This window comes from Saimiri boliviensis, chromosome 1 (assembly GCF_048565385.1).
Source record: "Saimiri boliviensis isolate mSaiBol1 chromosome 1, mSaiBol1.pri, whole genome shotgun sequence".
NCBI lineage: Eukaryota > Metazoa > Chordata > Mammalia > Primates > Cebidae > Saimiri > Saimiri boliviensis.
This window is the reverse complement of record NC_133449.1, coordinates 936,942-964,422: the sequence shown is the minus strand read 5'-3', so window position 1 is coordinate 964,422 and position 27,481 is coordinate 936,942. Positions and strand designations below refer to the sequence as shown.

Below are 27,481 nucleotides of genomic sequence, written 5' to 3'. Positions count from 1 at the left end.
GAGGGTCATATGGTCTCAAATAATTCGGCTACTCCAGTAGCCGGACACAGTGAAGAGCACAAGTGAAGCAGCTGAGAGAGACGTGGTTAACGAAAATGCACAAGGCAGATCCAGACCCAGAGCCATCACCACGAAACCCATGCTTTCTTGCATGGTAAGAAACTTATCCTGGGGCCACGCATGGTGGCTCACGCCTAAAATCTCTGCACTTTGGGAGGCCGAGGCAGGAGGATTGCTTGAGACCAGGAGTTCAAGACCAGCATGGGCAGCACAGTGAGACACCATCATTACAAAAAGTTAAAATCTTAGCCAGGAGTAGCCTGTGCCTGTGCCTGTGGTTCCAGCTCCTTGGGAGGATGAGGCAGGGCACTGCTTGAGCTGGGGCGTTTGGGGAGTTCAAGGCTGCAGTGAGCTATGATCCCGCTACTGCACTCCAGCCAAAAAACTAAAAGTAAAATAAGAAATGTATCTTAAGTTACCAGCATTTCCACATTTCACTGAAGAACCAAGGAAGTCTAGATTGAATGGTACAACTTCATCCTTCTCAATTGAAATTATAAAAGTGATTTTTCCATCTCCTTATCTTAGAAGTTTAGAAGTACTGCTATTCTAAAAAGTAAATGATCCTCAGCAGTTTCCTATGGAAGTGTGCATACCAATGTGTTTTATATAAGCCCAGCCTAGCTAAAAGCTCCTGCTTTCTCTGAGCTAGCTCCACTGATCAGTTCAGCACAGAGGCAGACAGGTTGATGGACTCACACTTCAGGGGAGAAACTGAACTCAAACTGACTTACGGGATCTCAGGAAGCAAAACAACAGACACAACAGAAGCCTAAAAATTAGGAAAAAGAATAAAATGCTAAAAAGATACTGAAGAAAATCCAGTAATTGAGAAATTCAATTGGCCAATCCTACCATTCTGAGTAAGAACAGTAAAATGCAACATTTCCCGGGCACAGAGTGGTGTTTTAACTCACAGCAGGTGTACTAACGCAGATGCTACGCGATAGCAGGTTCACAGGCGCGGCTCCTCTCCCACACAGGAACCTCCCTGAAGGGAAAGATAAAGTCGTTTTGGGATACAACAATCGTCCCATTTCCTAAAGGCTTTTTCAGACAATGTGATGCATAGGTGCTTTCTCCACCACGCTGTGTGCTCCGAAAGCCTTCTGCGAATGGGTCCTGTTACTATGCCTCTGTTAAGCAACACAAAGGGCTGGAAAGCCTGGTGATGCCATCCAATTTTAAAGGTGTGTCCCCAGGCAGTGGAGTGCGGACCACAGTGACTGGTGAGCATATGGGCATGAAAATACGGCATCCACCCGGCATTTTTTCATGGTATATATGCTTTATCTTTATATTTGGGATGTGTTTCACACTCTAATCTAAAATATATATTTTGATATAATAGAAATGGTCGAAATATAACCCCAATAAATTACTTATTTTTTACCTATTTGATCTCCAAGTACAGCAGACCCCATATCAGTCTTGTCTTCGGTCACTCCTGCTGCGCCTTTTCCAGGAACGGCCGTGCGGGGGCAGCTGACAAGGACCTGCATGCCGGCCTCCACACCGCACCAGGCTGCCGTCAGGGCGCAGGCGGAGGTTCAGGTGCACAGTGAGGCAACAGTTGGAGTGCAGAGCGAGTGGGGAGCATCAGCAGTACCCCGGGGGGTTAAAGGAACAAAGCCTCCAAGGAGCTCTTAGCACACAGCACCTAGTAAGTGTTAGCAGTTACGTAAGTACTTCCAACCTGGGGGCTCAAATTCCCTGTGTTTCTAAGGAAGCTATTCTCAAAAAGCTGCCTTCTTTACCTAACAAGATTGATGGGCTGCCATGCCTGCTGTGACATCATTTCCTCGAACCTGCTGGCTAAAAACTGCACATTCACCTCCTCACAGCTCTGGAGGCCACAAGTCCAGAATCAAATCCCTCCTCAGGCTCCAGGAGGCACCTTCCTGCCTCCCCTGGCTCTGGCAGCTACAGGTGCTTCTTCCTGTGACTGCGTCCCTCCATCTCAGTCTCAGTGCCAGCCTCGCCCTCTGCCTGCCAGTCTCCAAACCATCTCCTCTCACTTATAAGGACACGTGGACCTGTGTGTAGGGGCCACTCGAGAAAGGATCCTTTGACCAGATCCTTGAGTTAAAGATATGTCAGACGACCTCATCTATAGAAGCAGAAAGTAGAAGGGTGGTTACCAGGGCTGGGGCTGGTGCAGGTAAGAGGAGACAGCGCTCAGCTACCAAGTCAGAGTTCTGGCTCCACTGTCTAACAGGGCCACTGGAGTTAGTAATACTGTACTGTTTACCTGAAAGTTGCTAAGAGAAATGTGTCCCTGACACACACACACACACACACACACACACACACACACACCAGTCACCATGTAAGTCATGAGTGTGTCAGTTAATCTGGCTGTGGTACAGTCACAGCATGTACATATATCAAATCATCAAGCTGTACACACTGAACCTATACAATTTTCATCAATTGAATCTTGTAAAATGTCTAAAAATCCTGAACTTAACCCCAGCTTTTGCCATATAAGGTAACATTCTCCTCTTGGCATATATGTTTTTAGAGCGTATGAGGCTGGGGGCATAACTATTTGGGGCCCACTGTTCACTCCCCTACAGAAGACGTAAGTGACAAGTTATAGACACACGGTAACTCTGCTGAACATGCAAGTGTCTTGCTAACGAAACTCTCTCAAAGTGAAAATACACCACGGCTGGCCAGAACACAGCTAAGTCCAAGGGCAAAATTCCAGCAGAAACGGTGCCTGCTGTGAGCACGCCTTTACAGAACTGCATGACACTGGGTTATGTTTCCAGCTAATAATGAAGTGTACACTGTGTTATTAGCGGTCAGTGACTCCATGCTTCATTCCATAGAAGTCACAACACATCCCATATTTAAATGGTCCTATTAAGATAAAACCTACCCAACCGCACAAGATGTTTGGGACTTATGTTCTTTGGATGGCAGCTTATTAGAAAAATTAAGAATGAAAGTTGTACACGGTGTCGTAATAGTAATAGTGCACTGCCCTGTCTTTAATAAAGCAAGGTGACATGGTTTAGCTGTGTCCTCACCCAGGTCTCATCTTGAGTTCCCGCATATTGTGAGAGGGACCCGGTCGGAGGTAACTGAATCGTGGGGCAAGTCTTTCCCAGGATGTTTCCATGATAATTAAGTCTCACGAGAGCCGATGGTTTTTAGGAACCAGAGTTTCCCTGCACAAGCCCTCTCCTCCCTCTGCCTGCCGCCATCCATGTAAGATGTGACATGCTCCACCTCAACTTCCACCATGATTGTGAGGCCTCCCCAGCCACGTGGACCTGTGAGTCCAATTAACCCTCTTTCTTTTGTAAATTGCCTGGTTTGGGGTATGTCTTAGCAGCATGAAAACAGCATTAATAATGGGACCTAAAATACTATACTTGTGACAATATTTATAAACATCCCTATATCTTTATCAATAGTTGTCAATTAATGGGATCATCACCAGAACCCTATAATGCAGGCTCTATGACAACCCCCACCCCACTGCCTTGCTGGTGAGTCATGGAGCAGCTCAGTAACATGCCCAGGCCACACAGGAAGTGGGAGAGCCAGTAGTGCTGCCTTCAAACACAAGGTGCTCTAAGCCACCTGCTACCCTGCCCGAGAACACAACAAGTGGAAAGGAGGATTGTGTAAAGAGAAGGCAGACACATAAAAAGTATTTGAGAGAGATGTGATTAAAATGGAAATAAACTGTGGGTCACAGAAGCATGTGATGAAGCCACGGACAGCACAGAGTGTAACACGTGTGGGCAGTGATCATTTAAGTGTGCCAGGAGTCAAGCAGACACATGGCCCCCTGACCTCAGCACGAAGAATGCCAGAGACCCCACATTTAACAGATCTGACTTACACTGAAACGTGCTCAGACTCTGTCTCTTGTGAAGACACCACAGTCCTCCTCAATCCTCTCAGTCACAAAACACTGCATCACTCATTTAATCCATACAACAGATGGACTCCAGAAAGGGAATCTCCTTTTTCATAAGTGAAAATAAATGAAGCTATTCTGACCCATCCTTAAGCAAACTGTGGCCACTCCTCAGTAAGTTTTAAAACTGCCAGACACCCGGGTGTGGGCTCTTTCCTTTCTCTACATTCTGGTTGTGAAAGTGAAGTAAGGTTAGCTCTAACAGACCCAACCCTAAAGAGCCCAGTGTGGGTGCATGTGTGTTATATCTTGTGTGTTGTGTAGATACGTATGTGGTGTGTACAGCATATTGGAGCTGCGTGCATGTTTGCACACAGAGGCTCTACACGTGTGCTGTGTATACATGCATGTGACGTGTGGTTTGTACAGATGTGGGGGTATTTATACAAGTAAGGTGTGCTCAGATGCACTGATGGTGCACACATGTACTGTGCACAAAGTATACACGCGTGTATTATGTATTGTTAGTGGTATGTGCACATGGCATGTGTGCACGAGATTTGGGGGCTCTATACACGTGGTATGTGCAGACATATATGTGTTGTGTACACATGGGCTGTGCACACATGCTGTGAACCTATGTGTTGTGTACACAGATGGTGTGTCTAGCTGTGTGGTTGTGCATGCACGGCATTCACACGTGTGCATGTGTGTGGTGTGAACATGTATGCATGGTATGTTCATGTGTGTTGTGTACCTGTGAATATATTTGTGTGGTGCATATGTGTGTTGTGAACCTGAGTGTTGTATACACAGGTGTATCCAGTGACATGGTCTGTGCATGCATGGTGTCCACACGTGTGTGTAGTGTGAGTAGGTATGTGTGGTATGTTGTGTACTTATATGTCTTGTGTACAGATGTTCACATATGGTGTGTGAATGATGTGTACACATTTGCACATGGTATGTGAATATGTATATGTGGTGCACACTTGTGTGTGGGGGTATGTGCAGGTATATGAGTGTTTTGTACATATGCACAGTGTGTTGTGTACCTGTGGGTATTGTGTAATTGTGTGTTGTGTACACGTCTCATATATATTAGTTGCAGGTGTGTTGTATACGTGTGCATTGTGTATGAATGTGCTGTGTACCTGTATGTAATATGTTCAAGTAATGTGTGTACATGTGTACTGTGTATACATGTGCATGTGTAGTGTACACAGATAAGTATGTGGTATACTTATATGATGTGTGTGCATGTGGTGTGTACATATGTGTGGCGTTATCTCTTGAATGTATGTTGTACGATTATGTCTTGTGTATATATATATATGTGGTGCACACAGGTGTGCTGTATGCCTGTATGTTGGGCACGTGTTGAGAGTTCGAGGTGTACACATGTGTGCATATGTCGCATGTAAAGATGCATATGTGCACTTGTCAATGGTGGTCACTGCATGGTTAACATACATGGTCTTCTTCACCATGAAACCTTTCTTTTTCCCTTACAACATCCGTAACAATTTGCATATTTTTATGTGCTTGCTCTTTTCAAACACTGATCCCCCAACAGTCCGTGATCACATTCATAGCCACAGCCCCAGTCACAAGCGCTGAGGATGCAGGTGGAAGCGGGACCCCGTTTTAGCCACCTGCTGCTGTTTCCCCGCCTGCTTGTCTAGAATCTGCCTCTCAGGTGGACAGGAGCACACCGGCCTGGTCTGAGAGGCGCTCTGCTCTATTTTTATCTCCAGCTTCCAGCTCAGTGTGTGGCTACTAACAGGTGCTCCATCATTCTCTAAGTCCCGTGTGTCTGTGCCTGCATGCCGGTAACACGCCTGTAAAGCACTTCTCCAAACGGCGCTCAATCACCATCGCCAAACCCCCATCCTTCAAGAGATGGCCTGAGGCGGGGGCTGCTTCCCACCACTGCCCCCGGTCCCTTGCTCCCCACAAGCAGGAAGGCGGTAACATCTCTAGCGTTTCTGAGGAGGTAATACAAAGGCTGGACTTTCTCTACCTCGCTGCAGACCATGACAGTTTTAGGAATAAAACCAGACTTGGATTTCTTTCAAGACCTATGGCAACTATGACCAAGTAAGCACACGTTTCTAAAAACACTGCTTCTAACTCATTGGGTTCTGAATGTCCCCAGGTTTAACATGTAAGAAGTAATTTCATATTTCTCAGTACAAAATGAAAACTTAAGATGATTATAACGTAAAAGGCAAACTGATTGAGCTATTTGGTAAAACATAATTATCTGAAGAGAAATCATTAAGGACAATCTTGAGCAGGATAGAGCTGAGAAACAGAATAAATTATATTTACCATTAAACTTACACTGATGTGAAAAATTAAAATCGAAACATAGTTATTCTAAAAACATAAAGGCACAATTGTACTTAAATCCAAATAAACTGATCATAAAGACAGAATAAATTCTCAGTTCAATAACCAGAAATAGGACTTTCTCTCTTATCCACAGAAACATACACATTTAATTCAGATACAGATTTATTGGCTCAATGAACACATGGGTCATCTACCACGCAGGGGCCAGAACCGAGTTCCCCAGGCTGTGTCCTTCTGAGAGCAGCCCCTATGACAGGCTCACAGCAGCGGGGGCCCAGGTGCTCACTGCCCTCCTAAAGGCCCTACAGAGACAGGCCCACTGACAGCTGCAGGTGGGCCAGGGCCCTGGGGGAGGGGGTAATTAGCAGGAACAGGCACAGGTGGGGGACAGGTGCAGTGGCAGGTGAGGTGCAGTGGCAGGTGAGGTGCAGCCTCCTGGAGAGGCCACTGAGCCAAGGACCTGGGAGCAGGCAGCAATCCAGGCGCTCCCCTGAGGTGTGCGAAGTCCCAAATGAGGATGGGTGCAGCCGTGGGGCAGACAGTTGTGCTCCAGCCTGGGAAGCCCAGAACACAACCCTGCTGCAGTCTGAGCTCCAGAGGCAGTGCAGGGACAGCGGTAGGTGTGGGTGGTAGTGACAGGGGTCAGTGTGGGGCAGGGAGAGGGGAGGGAGGGACAGGGGCAGGGCAGGAGCAGGGGTAGGTGCAGGTGGTAGGCACAGGTCAGTGGCAGGGGTCAGTGTGGGGCAGGGGGAGGGGAGGGAGGGACAGGGGCAGGGCAGGAGCAGGGGTAGGTGCAGGTGCTAGGCACAGGTCAGGGACAGGGGTAGGTGCAGGGCAGGGGGAGGGGCAGGGGCAGGGCAGGGGCAGGGATGAGCACTGTGGTAGGGGCAGGCACAGAACGGGGCAGAACAGGGGTGGTGGCAGGGGCAGGGGCAGCAGTGGTGGTGGGGCAGGGCTGGGGCAGTGGCAGGGGTGGGACAGGGGTGGGGTGGGGCAGTGGCAGGGGTGGGCCCCTTGGCCTCCCTGGCACCAGCTTCTAAAAGGACAGCTGGGACCCCAGACTACGGAAGGCCTCCCCATCTGGAGTGAGAGGATTTGCTGCCAAATCCAAAATAAGTGATGATTTTGCCCAGAATAACTGGCAGCTGTATCTCACTTCACAAATGCAGACTATTTTCCTCAACACCAGCTGCACAAACAGAAATGTTCTCCCATGGAATCTGAGTGCATTCCCGTGGCTACGCCCTTACCTATAATAATTTATGAGCCACACAATAAGACACATGCAACTCTCGGCATTCTTTCCACAAGTGGAATTCAATTCTTACATAGGATTTGTCATTTGAACTATTTTGATGAAGATAAGAGTAACTGCAGTGATTTCCCGGTCAGTCCATGCTTAAAGGCCACTGCCCCGGCTGGGTACAAGTAGAAAGTCTGTCTTCTGGAGCTGGGTCCAAATAAAAATGACAGGAAAAGTAAATTTATAACATGGAGGCTAATAAGCACAATGATACTTAGGACACTTGATTCTCATGTTTTATGCAATTGTGTTTATAACACAATTCACTGCTGTCATCCAGTGATGGTCATCCACATGTCAAGTCAACGCTGGTGCCTACCAGAGTTAATACTCAGAATCTCGACACTGTAGGATCACCTTTTTCATTAAAAGGAAGGCAGATTATTGCAAAATATCAGGCCATGCACTGATCTAGGTTTCAAGGCAAGAGAGGTGAATGACATGCAGTTTTTTACAAAGTGTAACAGATAAAACAGAATTAAAACTTGGCAGTTTAGGAGTCAGAGTCTGACGTTTAATAGTTTATGCACTAAAACCACAACTTTACATTTTATAAATGTTTAGAATAGTATCCCCTAAATAGGAAGCATATTCACTTTCTTAAATCGTAAGTCTTTGCTAAATTAAAATGTAGTGAATTTATAATAGGATGCAAAAATGGAGACTCCTTAAAAAGCAAACTATTTTACCATGTAATTCCAATTGCAAAATCACATCATCCCATTCACAGCACTTTTAATAGTATTTATTAAACTGTGCAAGGTGGGAAGCAGGAAGGCTCAGGCTGACGAGGTGAAGAAGGGACAGGATCCCTGGAAGGCAGCCGGAAATGGGTGTGGTTTCAGGGGCCTTCTTGTTTAGAGGGACAGAGAATGAAGAGCCGCAGGCTGGGGTCAGTCCTCACGTGAGGGATTACGGTTAGTACAGACACAGAAAGCAGAGCCTTCGCTTCCAGAGTTCTACATGGAACTTCAGTGTGGGCTGGGGGAAAGTGACATCTAGTGTTAGCTGAGAATAATCCAAAGCCGGGTATTCAAAACTACAGCCATGACAACCTGCAGCGAGCAGCTGGACAGCAGTGACAAGAGCACGCTAGTTCAAAGTACATTCTCCAAATTCTGAGTGTGATCTCCTCCAAAAGCCATTTCTAACCTTCCTTCTTGTGTCTCACTGCACAAAAACAGCTCTAGAATCTAAAGAGCGAGTTTCTGAGGGACTGGAATCAGACGCAAAACGAGCATCAGAACCAAGCACACATTCCACAGGTGAGAAGCCAGAGCCCGAGGAGATGGCAGTTCCCCGGGTGGGGTTCTCTGAGTTCCCCGGAGCCCTGATCTCCCTTCTTCCCTGTCCCTTTCCGCAAGCACCTGCCTTTGCCTGCCCTGTGCCCAGCAGCGCAGGAGCCAGGGGTGTGCAGCACAGCCTGAGGCTGTCGCATGCTACAGGAGCTAACAGGAAAGCTGGAAGGTCACACTGGTTAGTGAGTCTATCCTGAGTATCCACATTTCGTAAACAGGAGGTCTGCCGTGTAAACATACACCCTCACACCAAGAGAGAACTGCAATGCCAGCCCCTCTGCGAACTCGCTCAAGCCTCACGGGGTATCTTGAGAAGCAGGTCTAAATCAAAACTGAAACTTAAATGCCTCATCTACACTCATCATCCATAAAGATATACAGAGACAAGAGGCTTCTGGGCTACATACACCATTCAGAAAACAAGGCAATTTTAACATCCCATATTTGGGGAAAAAAAAAAAGCGCAGTTTTCTTGATTGGATCTCATTAAAATATTTACTGGGGAACATGTCTCCTGGTAAAATTGGGTAACTCCCTACTTTATAATGCATGAATTTTGCTTATGATGTCACAGACATCAAGAGAAATTCTAGAACTGAAATTGAAGATGAGTCAGCAAAGATGAGAAACATACCCAAGGCATAAAAGGGATGGGTAACCTTCCTAGGAGGTCAGATGCGTCATTTCTCTCATGCAGCAATTCCTATCTGTAAACAGATGGTTAAGTGATGCCCTTACCAAATGCACCTTTAAAACCACCTAACGTATTCTCAAGTTTCCGTTGGCAAGCTGATCATATAAATGGGCATGTTCCTAGCTCATGCTAATGATTCTTCCAGCACCCCAGACTGAAGACGTGTTGTCATTTAAAAGCAGCAAATGTGCTGTAAACACCAATCAATAATCATGTTTGAAGCTACAAGCAAGACACACTTAACACATTGTATCGATGGTTCTCTGCCAGTGGGATTTTACCCCCAAAATCCAGGTATGGTCAGAGACAGAGCTCCATGAACTGACTTAACTTAGAAAAAGGCATCGGGAACAAGCACTTTAGAGAGGAAAAAAACAGTTCTGCTACTGAACAGGAGACCTTCAAATCTGGCTACATTCCATGATTCAAGCAAGCCGTCATGATAAAGAATGTCTTATGTTTTTGACTTCAGACAGAAAAAAATATGACTAGAAATATAAGATTTAGAAAAGATTTTCTGTCATCTTTTTCTACTTAAAAGCACCAAGTTCTCTTAACTGAAATGATTAATTACGCAAGTTGAATAGTATGCAGTTACGGCAAGAAAATTGATAATTCTGCACAGCTGTCTCTGGCATTAAGCAAGGATGACACTATGCTGAGAACATTCATGTTTTCAAGACAAACCTGCCAAAACCAATACAGAACAGATTCGTTTTAAACAAGTAAGATTCTGAGCTAACATTACGAAACACTGGTGTCTAAGGTAGCTTTAGAGCACGCCTAATTATTTATGACTGCAAAGTTAGGAGTCTTGCTCTTAAAATGCTCCATCGTATTGTAATATTTGGCCTCCAATGCTGAAAAAAACGTTTCTTTCAATTCAATTCAGATAGGCTGTTTTCAATAATCAAGGTCGTTATTACAAAGAATGCGCCAATCACATCTTGTAGCAAACAGGTGAGTAGAGGCCGCCCTTGAAAACAGCAAATTGAGCACCTTAATTAACACTGAGCACAAAGGAGACCATTTACTAGAATGCGCGCAGCTGACGCGTGTGTAGAAGTTAGTGCCAATAATCCCTCACGTGGCTCAATTATAAAGTATGATGACTTCAAAGCTTCCGCTATAACTACAATGATTAAAAGCAAGACTTGTTGCAAGAATGTCTCGAGAAAAATGCACAATCCCTGACCATGGGAGGGCATCATTTTAACGCTAAAAGCAGTGAGAGACGAAGCCTGGGATCCGGAGAGCCCGCAGCTCTCCTGCAGTAGGATTCCCAGGTAATCCCCGCATATTTCCTCGGGTTTGGTGACCCTGGGCAACAGTGGGATAGATATTCATACTGCAAAGTACTTCAAGAAGTAAACACCCGCTTTTACATGAAACTTCATTTTCATATTTTGTAGTAAAAGCCCAGCAAGGTATGGCTTGAATAAACATGCATCTATCTCTACACGGAGTTTTTGACACCACAGAGTAGCTGGGACCACTGTGGTAGTTTAGAATCATTATCATGACGATAGGGATTTGCAGCAGCCCTCGCCCTGTGGCCTTCTGAACCGTCTCTGGGTCCCGTAAAGGAGAGCTAAGTATATTCCCGGTCGCTCTGGGGCTGGGAGCTCGCGGGCAAGGAATCCCGGAGGAGCGGCTGTCAACGCGTTTTCATCGGCAGCCGCGTCCGTCGGCGGCTTCCCGGGGCTGGGCGGCCACGTGCCCCCTGAAACCACGTTCAGAATCGGGGCTGTGCTGTGGGTGGCAACCTGAAAGCTTCCAACAACTTTTCGTTTTTCTTTGAGCCAACATTTGTTTTGTTAATAGTTTATTTAAAACTAAGAAGGTGGAGAGGGAATTATTTAGGGCAGGAGCTAGAAAAGACTTCCAAAAAGAAATCTCTGTGACCAACTGGCGTCCCAGCGACCCCGGAATGGCCGGGAGCCCCCAGCACGGGCCGAGGCGGCGCCCCGAACGTTCAGGCTCCCCCGGGCAGAGTCGGACCAGGCCGGGCGCCCGAGGCTGTAGGGGGGACACTCGGTCCGCGCGCCTCCGCCGGGCCCACAAGAGCTGTTCCTGGAAGAAACGCGGAGCCCAGTCTGAAACCCCAAACTCCGGAAAGCGCCACTTGAACGCAGTGAAGGGGAACCCCGCGCCTCAGAACAAGCCTTTCCAGACGGTCCAGGCGCAAAGCCCAAGAGTTTCCCGCTGAGACGCCGCGCAGGAGAGGGCGGGGCGGGGGTCAGGGGGTCCTGGCTGGCGGCGGAGTCCCGGACGCCGGAGCCCACCCTACGGGCAGCCGCCCCTGGAGAGAGGAAAGGGTGGCGGGGAGCAAGGGGCGCAGGGAGAGCGAGGGGCGCGGAAGAAAAAGGAAGGGGCCGGGACGCGGAGGGGCCGCACTCACCTGCACAGGCACCAGCAGGCAGCCCGGGCGTCCGCGGGGGGCGGCGGGAAGCGGAGGTCCCTCGATGCTCATCGCCCAGCTCAGCGCCAGGACCCCGCGCGAGCCTCCACAGTCCCGCCGGGCGCCGTGTCCCGGCCCCTCTCCTGGCTCCGGCTCCGACTTGCGTTTGGCGGGCGTCCGCGGCGCGGGGCGCGGGGCTGGGAACCGGGAGCTCCGCCCACGCAGTCCCGCCCCGGGCGAGGGAGGGGCCGGCGTAGCCGGAGTCGGGGTGCCGGGCGCGCGGCTGGCGGGGAAGGGCCGCGGCTGAGACACGGGGCGCTCCCTGGGGTCGGAGGGACCTTCCAGGGGCCGGCGGGGCTGGAGGTGGAAGCGCGCGCTTCTCCCGGGCTGGGTATCCAAGTCCGCGTTCCAGGCCCCGGCGCTCCTTTGAGGCGCAGGTGGGCGCGCTCTGGACCGGCCTGGCGACCGCTCCCTGCCGCCCCCCGCTCCCCGCCCCGGCCCGAAGTCCTCAGCTTCTCCTCGGGGACGTTTCCAGCCGCAGCCTCGGGGTCCCCGGGCGTCCCTAGCCCTCTGGGGTCCCCACCCCTTCGCCGGCCGCACCCCTCAGACGTTCCCCCGGCGTCTCCCCAGCACTGGGAGAGCCCGCAGGACCCCGAGGACTGCCCCGCCCGAAGAAAAGACAAGACACGGAGTCCTCACCTACCCCAGCGCCGCTCCCATCGTCCTTCCGCCACCGCCCCAAAGATCGGCGGCCCCGTCCTGCCTCCGGGGCGCGGCGTCTCCCGAACCCTGCGGGGACCCCAATCTCGGCGGCGGCGGAGAGGCGGGTTCCCGGTTCCCAGACTCAAATCGGCCTTTTTTAATGTAAATGAAGTAAGTTTAGGGTAAACTCCCGTGGGGCGGGGGAGTGAGGGGGCGCACAGGCTTTTCCTCCTTTCCAACCCCTCCCTCCCCTCTCCGTCCTCCAGTCCAGGGCGCCCCTGTCCTTCCCGCTCCGAGGCGAGGAAAAGCCGCGAAATCTGGGGCCTTCCGAGGTTCGCCCTCTCTAGGAGCAGAACGTGAGTAAACAAATAAACGTTGAAAAATCGCTGTGAAACGCTTTACTTTATCTGACTCCGACTCGCTTGGCCGCCGGCAGACCCCCTCCCCCCGCCCCCGTCCCCCCAGCCCGTCCCTCATGCTCTGGGTTCCAGGTCACCCTGCGGGGCGATCTGCCAGCGCCTCTCGGCACCAAGCTTACCGGAGTGCGAGCTCTCCAGTAGCCAAAATCAGGGCTTTTCTTACCTGGCTCAGTGCCTCTTAGAAAATACGCTTCTTGGGTGAATTAGTAAAAAATATTGTACTACTTTTCATTTGTAGCAAAACCTAGAATAAGAAAGAAAATGTACAAGAGTATCGTTTGCCTTTAAGTTACATTTTAGAAAAGCATGCATATGGTCTCTGAGAAATTAAATGTCTCCAAATGCACGAAGACATTGTCTCATTGTGTTCCAGGACCTGAAGAAGAAAGAAGAGCGTGTTGCATGTGTGGATGTGGACTTCAAGACACAAGTTTTTGTTAAAATTGTATCACCAAATTAATAGGCACATAGTTTTTTGTTTTTCAGACCAGAGTTAATTGTTAATTCATTTGTAAAATAATGTGCTTTTAGTGGACAATCGCTGCAATCCTTTCTACACCAAAATTTTGTGATATCAGGATGGCTTAGGCGTGCTGGGGCTGCTTCTGAAAGGCTGATTCAAGTTTTAACTGCATGTTGGCTTTTATGCATCTGTGTTAGGACTGCACATAAGAGTTATTTTGCTTTATTTTAAATACTAGGGTTCTACTGCCATATAATAACAATAAAAAGTAAAACACTGACTACCCTGAAACTCTGTGAAGGAAGGACCCTCATGAGGTTACCAGAATTCAACTTACCAGCTTTTGTGATGAGGATCGCTTTGATTCTGAGAGGTGTCTAAAACCAGTTGTAGTTAGTGTCTCTTTGTTAACTTTTAACTTTGAAATAATTCTGAATTTACAGAAATTTTATAAATGTAGTACAGAAAACTACAGTAACCCCTCTTTGCAAGACCCCCTGTGGCTCCCTGATACCACGGATAGTACTGAACCCTATACATATTGCCATGCTTATTCCTGTGCATACATACTGGTGATACAGTTTTATTTATAAATTAGGCACATTAAGAGATTAAAGCAGTAACTAATAACATAGAACAATTATAACAATGCCCTGTGAGAACAGTTATATGAATGCCTTCTCTCTCTCTCTCTGAAATACCTTCACTGCCCTGAACTCACCCTTCTTGGGATGCTGTGAACTGATAGGTGCCTGCAGGAGAAAGTGAGGCCTAGTGAGGGCTGGAGACCTGGCATCAGGGTGCTGCTGAGTGTCCCCAAAGCTCAGAAGGGCCATCCTCTGCTCCCATGATCCTGGGCCATCCAGCCCAGACCATGTTCATGTTTGGGGATCGTGGATAGTTGGAGGCTTTGTTTTTTTGCCAAAATCTTGGGAAAGAACGGTGTCATTAGGAGTTGTCTCTCTTTTTAACTCATCAGAGTGATGCGCAGAGGTTCTAATCCGTGGATGACAATAAGAGCGACTGTAATGCTGCATGCAGTTCAAGGATGGTATTCCATCATTTTGACCTCTACCCTTTGTGCCACTGGAAACAGTCCAGCAAATGTCCGTCACGTCCACCTTACTGGTTCTGTTTGTTTTTTCTTCACCTTCATCTTCCTCTGTAGGTGACTCTGCAAGTTCCTTCAGCTCCTCACTTGTTGCCATTTCTCTATGGCCTTCAACATGTACTTCCATGTCTTGATCAGACATGTTGGCTAATACTTCACCAACTCATCTTGCTTTATAAAGGATTTTCACAAACTCTTCATCAACCCCTGGTTATTCTTTAAAATCATTTATGACTTCATAAGTTCTTCCAGCTGGCATTCAGTGTTTCTGGTTTTAATTCACTTATTGCAATTTTGATGAATGTTATTTTATCACTGGTAGTGTGACTGGTTTTCAGCACTGCATCACATCCAAATTAGGGTCTGCATCAATTGCTGACCAAACTGATGTATGTGGCCTTGACAGACTGGATGATGCCCTGGTCAAAAGGCAGGAGCTCCTCACTTGAGGTTGTATTTGAAGGTAAAAATACAACCTTGGGGCTGGGTACGGTGGCTTACACCTATAATTCTGGCAATTTGGGAGGCCGAGTTAGGTAGATTGCTTTGAGCTCAGGGGTTTGAGACCAGCCTGGGCAACATGGCGAAACCCGGTCTCTAAGAAACACAAAAATTAGCTGGTTATAGTAGCGTGCCTCTGTGGTACTGGCTACTAAGGAGGCTGAGGACAGAGAATCCCCTGGACCCTGGAGGCAGAGGTTGCATCAAGCCAAGATCATGCCACCACACTCCAGCCTGGACAACAGAGTGAGAGCTTGCCTCAAAAAAAAAAAAACCTTTGCCATGTCATTTTTATAGTAAACATATTCAGAATGGCCAGGTATGTTGTCTGCTACTAATGGGACTTTATATTCCAACCTTTCCTCTTACAAGATTTTTGGAGGAAGCACTGGTGGAACACTTCCATAAACACGGTGGTTGCCACCCACGCTTTCTCGTTGTGTTGCCTGAAGACAGGCAGGTAACTTATTTTTGAGCATAAGGGCTCTTCTCTGCACACACCACGCCCGGCTTGGCCACAGGTCCTACAGCATTGCACATGCCACAGGGTAAATCAGCCCTTCAGAGTTTCATGCCCTGGGCCTCCTTTGCACTTTGATAAACATAGGTTCTTTTGGGTGTCTTCTTCCAGAAGAGTCTGGTCTCATTGCAACTGAGGACTTTCTTCAGATATGATCCTTTCCCCAGTCAGCTTCTTCAGCTCTGCCCAAAAATATGGCATCAGCTTCTTCACTGGCAAACGCAGCCTCTCCAGTAACTTTGTTTTTTATTTTTCAGTACAAGCCCACCCCCAAGTCTGTGCAGCTGTGCCTCACTTGCCATGAATGGCTCAGCGTCACTCATTTCGGGGGCCTCACTGAAGTCTCCCTGTGGAATTGTGCGTTCTGCGCTGAGGCGCCCTCAGTGGCAATGCCTTTCTGCTCACACCTTCCACCTCCAAGTTCAGCGTCTTCTCCATCTTAGCTAAGCGCTCATCGCTCACTGTGGCCATAACATTTGCAGTTTGAAATGTGACAGCAAGACTAGCATGAATTTCTTGTTTTTCTTTATCTTTTTTTGTGTGTGATGGAGCCTCACACTTGTCATTCAGGCTGGAGTGCAGTGGCGCCATCTCGGCTCACTGCAACCTCTGCCTCATGGGTTGATTCTCCTGTCTCAGCCTCCCGAGTAGCCGGGATTACAGGCGCCCACCACCACGCCAGGTTGATTTTTTGTATTTTTAATAGAGATGGGGTTCAGGTTCTAATTAGCTTAAAATACCTTCTTGCCTGACAGCCTCATGGGAACATACTTTACACTGCTTGATTTGCTAACCCACCCTCTTTCTCCTCCAGCCATCATCTTAATTCTGCAACGAAGACCTATTACCTTCCTGCTCCACGCTTGGTTACCATTCTGTGACGACTTTCACTTTTGCACTTAAAGGAAGCACTTTGCGGCTTCTCTTTGGCGTTTCTCAGTGGCCCGCATGCCTAGTCCTGTGTGGGGCACCATTATTGAATAAAATCAGCATGATTTGAACAGAAGCACTGTACTCCTGGGACAGTCCATCTGATAACCCAGACAGCCACTGAGTGTCTCAGGATGTGTGGTGCACACGGTGAATTCACAGGACAGAGAGGCGATTCACTTCCTGAAAGGCACAGAGGCATCAGCAAGAGCTTTCGCCATGCTTCTCAGAACAGGGCACAACTTAACTCTTATGGACTGCTTATTTCAGGAAATTTTTACTTAATATTTTCAGACTGCAGTTGACCACAGAAAGTGAAACCACTAATTGATCTTTAACTCAATTCCCAAGTAATACCTTGTTTCTCTCTATTTATATGCAGATTACTTTCCAAGAAACCCATTCAGAGTAATTAGCAGAAATAATGTGCCATTTCCTTTAAGTACCTAACAAATGTTCCCCAGAAAATCAAAAGCACTGTCAGGCTTGCACAGAGTATACTCATCACTTCTGTTCTCTACAGGTGCTGGAAGTCCTAGACTAGCAATTAGGCAAAAGAAGGAAATAAAGGGAAACGAAATTAGAAAGGAAGAATGAAAATTGGCCTCGCTTGCAGAGAAGTTGGTGTTACATATAGAAAACCCTAAGGACTCCTTCCAAATGTTGTTAGAACTAATTAATAAGCACATTCAGTGAAGCTGCAGAACACAAAGTCAACACACAAGTATCCATAGAGTTTCTATGCACGAATAGTGAATAATCTGAAAAAGAAATCAAGAAAACAAGCCCATTTATAGTAGCTACAAAAAAAGATACTTAGGTGTCAATTTAACCAAGGAAGTGAAAGATCTCTGTGCTGAAAACTTGAAAGGTTGGTGAAAGAAATTGAAGAGGATGCAAATACATGAAAATATATCTTGTACTTGTGGACTGGCAGAATTAATATTGTTAAAAAGTCCAGATGACCCAAAGTCATCTACAGACTCGATACAATTCCTATTAAAATACCAATGACATTCTTCCCAGAAATAGAAAAAAAAATCCTAAAATTCATATGGAACCAACAAAAGCCTAACAGCCAAGGCAGTCTTGAGGGAAACAAAAGCCCATGCTGAAATGGAAACGCAGCAAGACTTCTTTCCCAAGACAACAGGTGACCTGACCCCCTGATAAGACCAGAGACAGTAGAGAAACGAGCTAAAACCAGCCAGAGCCAAGATGGCGATAGAAGTGACCTCTGACCGTACTCACTGCTTATTTCTCTAATTATTATGCATTAGCATGTGAAAGACATGCCCACCAGCACCATGGGAGTTTACAAATGCCATGGCAATGCCCTGAAGTTATCCTGTAAGGGGGAGAAGCCCCAGTTCTAGGAGCTCCCCACCCCTTTCCGAGAAGACTCAGGAATATCTCACCACTTATCTAACATATAATCAAGAAATAGCGCTATGACAGTAAGCTAGCAGCATCCCTGGCACTACGCTTCCTATGCAGTTGCCCTGCTCTGTCTTTTGTTCTTGCTTTTCTCTGCCAGCTCACTCTTGAATTCTTTCCTGTACTAAGGCAAGAACCCACTTGACCTCCCAGGCTGAGCCTGTTTTGGAGATCACCCTCTGACAACACCACTTGACATCAAAATATATTACAAAGCTATAGTAACCAAAACAGCATGTTTGGTATAAAAACACACAGACCAATGAAACAGAATAGAAAGCCCAGAAATAAATCTACACATCTACAATCAAGTGATTTTTGACAAAGATACCAAGAACACACAGTGGGGAAAGGACCACCTTTATGAATGGTGCTGAGGAAACTGCATAGCCACAGCAAAAGAATAAAACTGGACCTTTATGTGTCACCACTTACAAAATCAACTCAAAATGGATTAAATACTTGAATGTGAGACTCCCAAACTATGAAACTACTAAAATAAAACACAGAGTGAATTCTTCATGACCTTGGACTGGGCAATGACTTTTGGATTAGACCCCAAACGCATAATCAACAAAAACAGAAATAGGCAAGTGATACTCCAAAAACTAAGAAGCTTTTGCTTAGCAAAAGAAACAGTCAACAGAGTGAAGGAAAAACTGACTGAATGGAAGAAAATATTTGTAGATTCTACATTTATAAAGGTATATTATTCAGAATATGTAGGGAACTCAAACAATAGCAAAATCCAAGTAATCTGATGAAAAAACAAGCCAAAGACCGTATTAGACATGTCTCAAGAGAAGACATAAAATTGGCCAACAAGTATATAAAAAATGTGGTCAACATCAGCATCACTAATCATCAGGGAAATGTGAATCAAATCACGAAGGGATATCACCTCACACCTGTTAGAATGGCTTTAATCAAAGAGACGAAAGGTGAGTGCTGCAGTAAGTGTGGTAAGAGAACACTTGCCTGCTGTTGGTGAGTGTGTGAAGCACTACTAACACTGTGGAAAACAGTATAGAAGTTTCTCAAAAAACTGAAAAATAGAACCACCAAATGACCCAGCAGTCCTACGGCTGGATCTATATCCAAATGAAAGGAAATCTGTATGTTGAAGAAATATCTGCACTCCCTAATTGTCGTGGCACTGTTCACAACAGCTGAAACGCAGCACTCCTAACTGTCCAACAGTGGATGAATGAATAAAGAAAATGTGGGGTGTACGTGTGAACTCCAAAAACCTGAGGCAGGTCTCGGTTAAACTAGAAAGTTTACATTGCCAAGGCTGAGGATGTGCACCCGTGACACAGCGTCACGACATGTGCACAGCGTGTCAGAGCAGTTTGGTTTTATACATTCTATAAAGTGTAGGGACACATGAGACATCAGTCAACATATGCAAGACAAATATTGGTTTGGTCTGAAAAAGAGGGACATCTCCAAGCAAAGGCAGGACAACTCGAGGCAGGGAAGGTGCTTCCAGGTCACAGGTGGGATAAGAAACAGATAGTTGCATTCTTTTGAGTTTCAGAGTAGCCTCTCCAAAGGAGGCAATCAGATATGCATTTATCTCAGTGAGCAGAGGAGTGAATAGAATGGGAGGCGGTTGGCCCTAAGCATTTCCCATCTTGACTTTTCCCTTTAGCCTAGTGGTTTGGGGGCCCCAAGATTTCTTTTCGTTTCATATATACACAATGGAATACTATTTAGCCACAAAAAAAGAAGTCAGATCATTTGCAACATGGATGAACATTAGGTTAAGTGAAATAGGCCAGGCACAGAAAAACAATTATCACACATCTTTACCCATATATCCACATATGGAAGCTTAAAAAGTTAATTCAATGGAGGTAACAAGTGGAACAGTGGTTCACACAGACTGAGGTAGAGAGGAGGAAGCAGGGAATGAGGAGAGCTTGGTTAACAGGTACAAGGCTATCATTACAAAGGAAGAAAGTCCTGCTGGCCTATTGCATAGGAGGCTGACTACAGTCAACAATACGGTATTGTGTCTTTCAAATAGCTAGAAGAGAATGATCATATTATGCAATGTGGACATGTACCAAACATCACATCCTACCCAATAAATACATATGATTGTATGTCAATTAAAAATGAAAACAATTTAAAAATCAGGAAATTAGCATTAATACAGTAAAGACAAACCACCTTCAAACTGCAGCATTTTTTCTACTAATATCTTTCTGTAGCAATAATCAACACATGTAATTCACTAACTTTCCCCTTTTCCTACTTTCTCTTTGGGTTCAAGACTCATTCTCCCTGTGGCTGTCTGTTCCTTTGATCTTCTTCAGGCTCAATCTTGACATTTTTGAAGCGTATAGGATTTCTTTCAATTTGGTTTGTTTGAACTTTGCCCATGACTGTATTCATTTGTACATTTTTGACAGGAATATCACAGACGTGTCATGGTATTCACAGTGAATCATACCAGAAGGCACATTCTGGTGATATTAACTTGATCATTTGGTTTGGTGAGCGTCTGCCAGACTTACCTACTGTAAAATGAACTAATAAATATTTGAACTTACAGATTAGTAAATAACTGGATGATAAAAACATTAAGTGATTATTGCAAACATGTTTTGGGTTAATTCTGTACAACAAATCGCCCTCAAATGCTATGGCTGAAAGCAGCTGTAATGATTTACTGTCTCACGGGATTTCTGCGGATCAGGAACTCAAGGTTGGCCAGCCGAGGTGGTTCCGGCTCAGGGGTCTACAGAGATTGCAGTTGGGTATCCGCTGGTACTGAAGTCATAAGAAGGTTGGGCAGAGCCTCCAGGACTATTTCGCAGTGGCCTCGCCAGGTGGGAAAGTGGACATTGGCACCATTCTGGGGGCTCAGTGCTTCACCCTGCAGTCCTCTCCACAGGGCTGCCGAGTGTCCTCACAGCTTCCCTTACAGCAAGGAGTTAAAGAGGTGGGGCTTCTGTGCCTTGGCCAGGCCTCAGCAGGTGCCTGATAATACTCCAGGTAATACAGGCACCGCGGGTCACCCTGGCCACCTGAGTCTCCGGGAGACACGAGTGCATGAGACACAAGTACAAGGCAGGGGTCTTCCCTGGTGCTATGAGGGGCTGGCCTGCTGTACAAGTCACAAGGGGACACTCAAGTCTTCCTTCGGTGGTTCTGCCTTGAATTAGTTGCTGTGATGATGATTGCTAAATGATGATTTTATAATCTCATCTTTCAATATTCATTCCTTGGCATTCTGTACTAATGTCTCCATTCATTCATTCATTCTTTCATTCACTGACATCAATGTGGTCTTTTGGATTTCTTGCCTCCAATGGGGTATACTCCATTATTATTTTTAGCCTCAAATTGTGCCAGATTTGGCCAATAAGAACCTCTTGGAGCCGAGGCCTGTGTCCACTGACAAATTCTCTTCATTCTGTGAGGACTTTCTCACTTCTCTTCCAGACTCCTCTCATCCTTTCTACCCAATTCCCAGTCTTCTTTCCAAGGAGCTCTGATTCTTTTTTGTGAAGAATGGCATTGTGAAGTTGAAAGCTAGATGCTGCATGGCCCATGGCTACTGAGCCACCTGACTTCTAGCTCCTCTTAGCAGATAGGGCTATGAATACATATGTATATTATATATCCATTGTATCTATTATATATGTGTATGTGTTAGGGTTCTCTAGAGGGACAGAACTAATAGGATCAATATATATATAAAGGGGAGTTTATTAAGTATTAACTCACACGATCACGAGGTCCCACAATAGGTCATCTGCAGGCTGAGGAGCAATGAAGCCAGTCCGAGTTCCAAAACTGAAGACCTTGGAGTCTGATGTTCGAGGGCAGGAGATATCCAGCATGGGAGAAAGATGTAGGCTGGGAGGCTGGGCCAGTCTCTCTTTTCACATTTTTCTGCCTGCTTTTTATTCTGGCCATGCTGGCAGCTGATGAGATGGTGCCCCAGATTAAGGGTGGGTCTGCCTTCCCCAACCCACTGATTCAAATGTAAATCTCCTTTGGCAGCACCCTCACAGACATACCCAGGGTCAATACTTTGCATCCATCACTCCAATCAAGTTGCCACTGGGTATTAACCATTGATATATATATATATATATATATATATATATATATACACACACACACACATTTATATTAATATGTTATATTTAATTTTTATATGTAATATATTATTTTTATTAACACATGTATCATTTACATTATATGATATATAAATGCATTTGTGTGTATATATTTGAAAGATATATATATATGTAAACAGGCATTTGTGTGTGTATATATATATGAAAGATGGATATATATGTGTATATATATGAAAGATGAATATATATATATAAACAGGCATTTGTGTATATATATATGAAAGATATATATATGTGTGTATATATATGAAAGGTGGAGATATACATATAAAAAGGAATTTGTGTGTGTGTATATATATATATATATGAAAGATGGACATATGTGTGTGTATATATATGAAAGATGGATATATATATATAAACAGGCATTTGTGTGTGTGTGCATATATATATGCGAAAGATGGATATATATATAAAAACAGGCATTTGTGTATATATATATATATGAAAGATATATATATATGTGTGTCTGTATATATATGAAAGATGGAGATATATATATAAAAAGGCATTTGTATGTGGATATATATGAAAGATGGACATATGTGTGTATATATATGAAAGATGGATATATATATGTGTCTGTATATATGAAAGATTGAGAGATATAAATAAACAGGCATTTATGTGTGCGTATATATATCTATAGGAAAGATGGATGTGTGTGTAGATACAAAAGGTGGATGTATATGTTATGTCAGGAGTTCACACTTATTTCTTCATTTCCAGACCCCGACTGTAGTTTGTTCCAGCCATCCCTTCCCATAGCTTGATGTCTTTTCTCCCAGTGGCTCCTATTATCCCAGAATTTATTTACTTCTTTACTCCAGCCTCTATATCTAACCAAGCCCTCAGAATGGTGAGCCATCTGCAGGCCTGGGCTCTGCTGGCTCCAGACACGGAAGCTCCTCCCAGCCCCACCTCACCAAACAGTCAGCTCCAGCCCGGTCTGGCCAGGCCTCCCCTCTGTGCTGGCCACGTCCCTCCCAGCCACATCCTGGTGCAGCATCCATGCCTTGTCCACAAACCGACTGTGGTTTTATCACATCTGTCTCTGCTCTTCTGGAGACTCAGCATCTCCCTTCCAGCTTCATCAGAACGAGGGAGTGCTCCAGGCATGGCTTCCTTCCACTGTCTCTTCTGCAGGGCTGTACTTGACTGGCAGAGCCCAGTGTTACCCCCAGCCCTCCCTTGCTGGCTCCAACATCTACATGGCCTGTGGTGGTGCCCCCTGCACTGGGGAACTGTCTGCCCTCCTGCCTTTGTCTTCAGGAGATTCATTGGTGGTGTTTAAATTGTGTGGGTCTTAACAAAACTCTAACTTGTGGCTTAATTAATAATCTCAAAAATGTTTTTGTTTTCTGTTTATTAATTTTATTATTTCCTTCCACTTTTTACAGGTTTGTTATTTTTTGAATTATTGGAAATAGTCCTCAGAGCATTCATTCTAACCCTTTTACTTTTCTAAAATATCCTTTCAGTGCTATAATTTTCCTTTCAAGCTCAGTTTTTGTGTTTTTTATAATGTTAACATTTTAATGGTTTTATATTTGTAGGTGACAAAATTCATATTAACATTTTTTCTTTTAACGTATTCGGTTCGAAAGGTATCATACTTTTCATTCTGATACGACAATTAAGTCAAATATGCTAGTCACCTTTTTTTTCTATTAGCCTAAAGACTAGTGATTTTTATCTGCTTATCATCATATCACTAACTGAATTAGATAAAAACAATCATAAGAAATACAGTTGTCAATTTTTATCATTATGATATGACAAAAGATGTGCTATGTTTTGGAAAACCCTAAATTAAAAGATCTAGTGACAGGTCTCATCACTAACTTGATGTTGGAGTCATGAGCATGAATGACATTTCCAGATACAAGGACCCCCTCTGTGTGGCCTGACAGTCCCTATCATTTTTATCGGTGACAATGTTACGCTAACAGGCATATTCCTGCAGTTTGTTGCCCACATTTGTAAGTGGAAGAAATGCTAAATTTCAATTAGAATTTTACGACTAAAAGACAGCTTTTTATTTTTTTCACGTAAGTTGAGAGATACCCTGAATGCTTAACTGGACATTCAAAACCACTAATTTATTTAGTTAAGTATTTGCATTTCATTTTATATTAGAGAAGAATTTTTGGTTTGTCTAAAAATGTCTTTACTCTGTCTTCATATTTGAAGGGTTTTTTTCTGGGATTAGAATCTAAACAGGCAGCAAATTCCCTGGATTCCCTGTAGCACTTTAAAGCCATATCTGTTTCATCTCCTGGTTTCCGCTTCTGTTGGGAAGGCAGCTCACAGGGGCATCGGGGCTTCCTGGAGTTGGCTGCCCGTGCTGCCCAGGGGCCTTCTCTTAGGAGGTGCTGAGGTGAGGTTTGCTTTTCTGCTCCTTGATGACTGCTGACTGTCCTGAGCCTGTGCCCTGCTACTGTCGGTTGTTCTAGAAGAATCTGATGGGTTATTTCTTCAAACTCTATTTCTGTCCCTCAGCTTGTCCTCCTTTCCTAGAATTTCATGTGCGTGTCTGTGGACGTTTTGTCATGTATGAGTCCCTTTTGCTTTCTTCTGTGTTTTTATTTTTCTTCTCTGCACTTGGGTCTGGATGTTATATTCCAGCTCACCAGTACCCCCTCTTGTGCTCAGTATGAAATTAAACCTTTTATATTAGAATTCTTCAGAGGACAGAACTAATAGGATATATGTATGTGTGAAAGAGAGTTTATTAAGGAGAACTGACTCCCGTGATCACAAGGTGAAGTCCCACGATAGGCCGTCTTCAAGTTGAGGCGCAAGGAAGCCACTAGTGGCTCAGTCCGAGTCCCAAAGCCTCAGGAGGAGGGGAGACCATGCCATGGCCTTCAGACTGTGGCCAAAGGCCTGGGAGTCACTGGCAGATCACCAGCGTAAATGCAAGAGTCCAAAGGCGGAAGAACTTGAAGTCCGATGTCTAAGAATGGGAAGCGTCCAGCACGGGTGAAAGATGAAGGCCAGAAGACTCAGCAACTTGGCTCCTTCCACCTTCTTCTGCCTGTTTTTTTCTAGCCGCATGGCAGCCCATGAGATGGGGCCCACCCAGAATGAGGGTGGGTCTGCCTCTCCAGTTCCCGACTCAAATGTGAATCTCCTTCGGCGGCAGGCTCACAGACGCACCAGGAACAATACGTTTGCAGCTATCCAAGCATCCTTCAGTCCAATCAAGTTGACAGTCAGTGTTACCCACACACCTTTACATTGAATTCTTTATTTTTATTATACAATTCTCAGATCTTCAAACTCCTTTTAATTTCTAAAATTTCTATCTTGTTATCTATTTTCTACCATTTAATTCAGGTATTTTAAAGTTGATTTCTGACAACGCCTATATCTGCGTCTGTTTCTTTGGCCTTTTCATTTTATGAAGCCTTAGTTTTTTTGTTTGTTTTGTTGTTGTTGTTGTTGTTGTTGTTTGTTTTTGTTTTTTGGGTTTTTTTGGTCTTAATTGAATGTTAAGCCTTGCTAAAGAAAATTAAGATTCAGGCAATGACTTTCTCCTGAGAACCTTCCTTTCCTCCTGGCAGGGGTTAGCGCAGAGCCAGGCCACCTCCTCCCGCAACCGCCGAGTGATCCGAGGTCAGGTTTCATTCTTGGGGAGCCGCCTCCTGACTCTTGGGGCGCAGCGGGGGCCGCCAGGCTCCACCGAGTCCCGCTGGGCCCCGCTCCTCTCTGCTCTCCACCGAGGCTCCACCGACGCCTTCTGCTTCACTTCAGGGGTTCTTGCCCCGAGCACAGGAGGAATCGGAAAACGCGCCAGGACAGAGGCGCTCCACGGTCTCGGGGACTCACCTGCGGCGTCGCGTCCCCGCGGCCTCCGTCCCTCAAGTCCCGGCGCCCCGCCAGCTCTCAGCGCCGGCGGCTTCCCAGGGCCTTGCGCCGGCCGGAAGCTCCGTGCCGGGCCGCGCTGCCGATGGATGAGTGGTTCCGCTGGCCAGAGAAGGGAGGTGCGCCTCGGAATTCCTTCCTTCTCCCCGGCCTGTTCCCTGCGGAACAGCTACCGAGCTGGTTTCCACCCCAGGCTTTCAGCACGTGGACTGTGCTGAATCCGACAAGCTGTGCTAGTGTCAAATTGCCTGGAGGCCTGAGGGAACTGTCCTACAGCCCAGTGCAGGGGCTTTAACCCAGGGCCCAAGGATAGGCTTCAGTGAATTTCTAAGACTATGTGTAAAGATTTATAGCATTTACTGCTTTGCAGTTTTCCTTTTTTTTTTTTTTTTTCAATCGTCTGATTTACACCTGCAGCATCTATTGACTGGTTCCTGGCCATCTTCCAGAAGCTTCAGTAGGCCCCAGGGCTGCAGTCGTCAACAGAAGTGTGGCTGGCCCTCGCGGGGCATGAAGCCTGGTGAATCACTCACATGAAATCACTGCCCGCTCTGTCACACAGATGACAGACATCTCATTACCCAGGCAATAAAGAGGGGTCATCAGTTTGTGTATTAACACATGTAAGTTAAATATTCTTGATAAGAAATTAATGAATGAACTCTTGACTGATAGTGACTACATTCTTCTCTGCATGAGAATATTTTGGGAAGATATCCAGCAGGCAACGTAATATTCAAATATGCACCTGAGTTTTTAGAATGCACTTCAAATAGAAATAATGAATATATTTAGGCCTAGCTCTTCAGCGAGTCCTCAAACTTTTCGTTGTTGTTGTTGAGAAATGTCCAGAGACTCTGAGGTGAGAATTAGTTTCAGAGTACAAAGATACTTACACTTCCATAGCCTTAAGGAGGATGAATAGAAATTTTTGAGTGATATTACAGGATTTTCCTCACCTTGGACTGTAATAAAAATGGAAGATAATCCTCTCGGATTATTTCCTTATCTCATTAAGTACATTAAGAATGTGTAAGTATATGAATTTTGAGATGTTTGAATTTCAGATTTTTTTCTTATTGAATATTACATGTATTCTAGATTTTGGTTTTGGCCCACACTGATGGGAAAGTGCTTCCCTAGAAAACCCCACTACATCCAAAACGCATGGAGGTTCCTTTGCTTCATAAGTTAGGCAGGCATTCGTGAGTCCCTTTAATTAAGTATTTATTCAGCACTGCATGCTGAACTCATGCTGCATCAGGCGCTGTGCAGCCACGCTCTGGCCCGACAGCTCCACCACCTTTCGCTCTGCCAGTCCTCACTCTAGTCTCTGTCTCCCCAGACAAGAGAGCCAGGCACGGTTTAACCTCC

The 27,481-nt window shown here is 45.7% G+C and overlaps 1 protein-coding gene across 1 annotated transcript in view; it reads right to left on the bottom strand.

The window, feature by feature from the left end:
• SNTG2 (syntrophin gamma 2) overlaps positions 1–12,158 on the bottom strand; it is a 317,220-nt gene extending 305,062 nt beyond the window's left edge. Inside the window, exon 1 of the mRNA XM_074393375.1 lies at positions 11,995–12,158. Within this exon, the coding sequence (XP_074249476.1) occupies positions 11,995–12,066 (72 nt within the window). The 5' untranslated portion in view covers positions 12,067–12,158. The remainder of the gene's footprint in view (positions 1–11,994) is intronic.
• Positions 12,159–27,481: the final 15,323 nt, after the last annotated feature.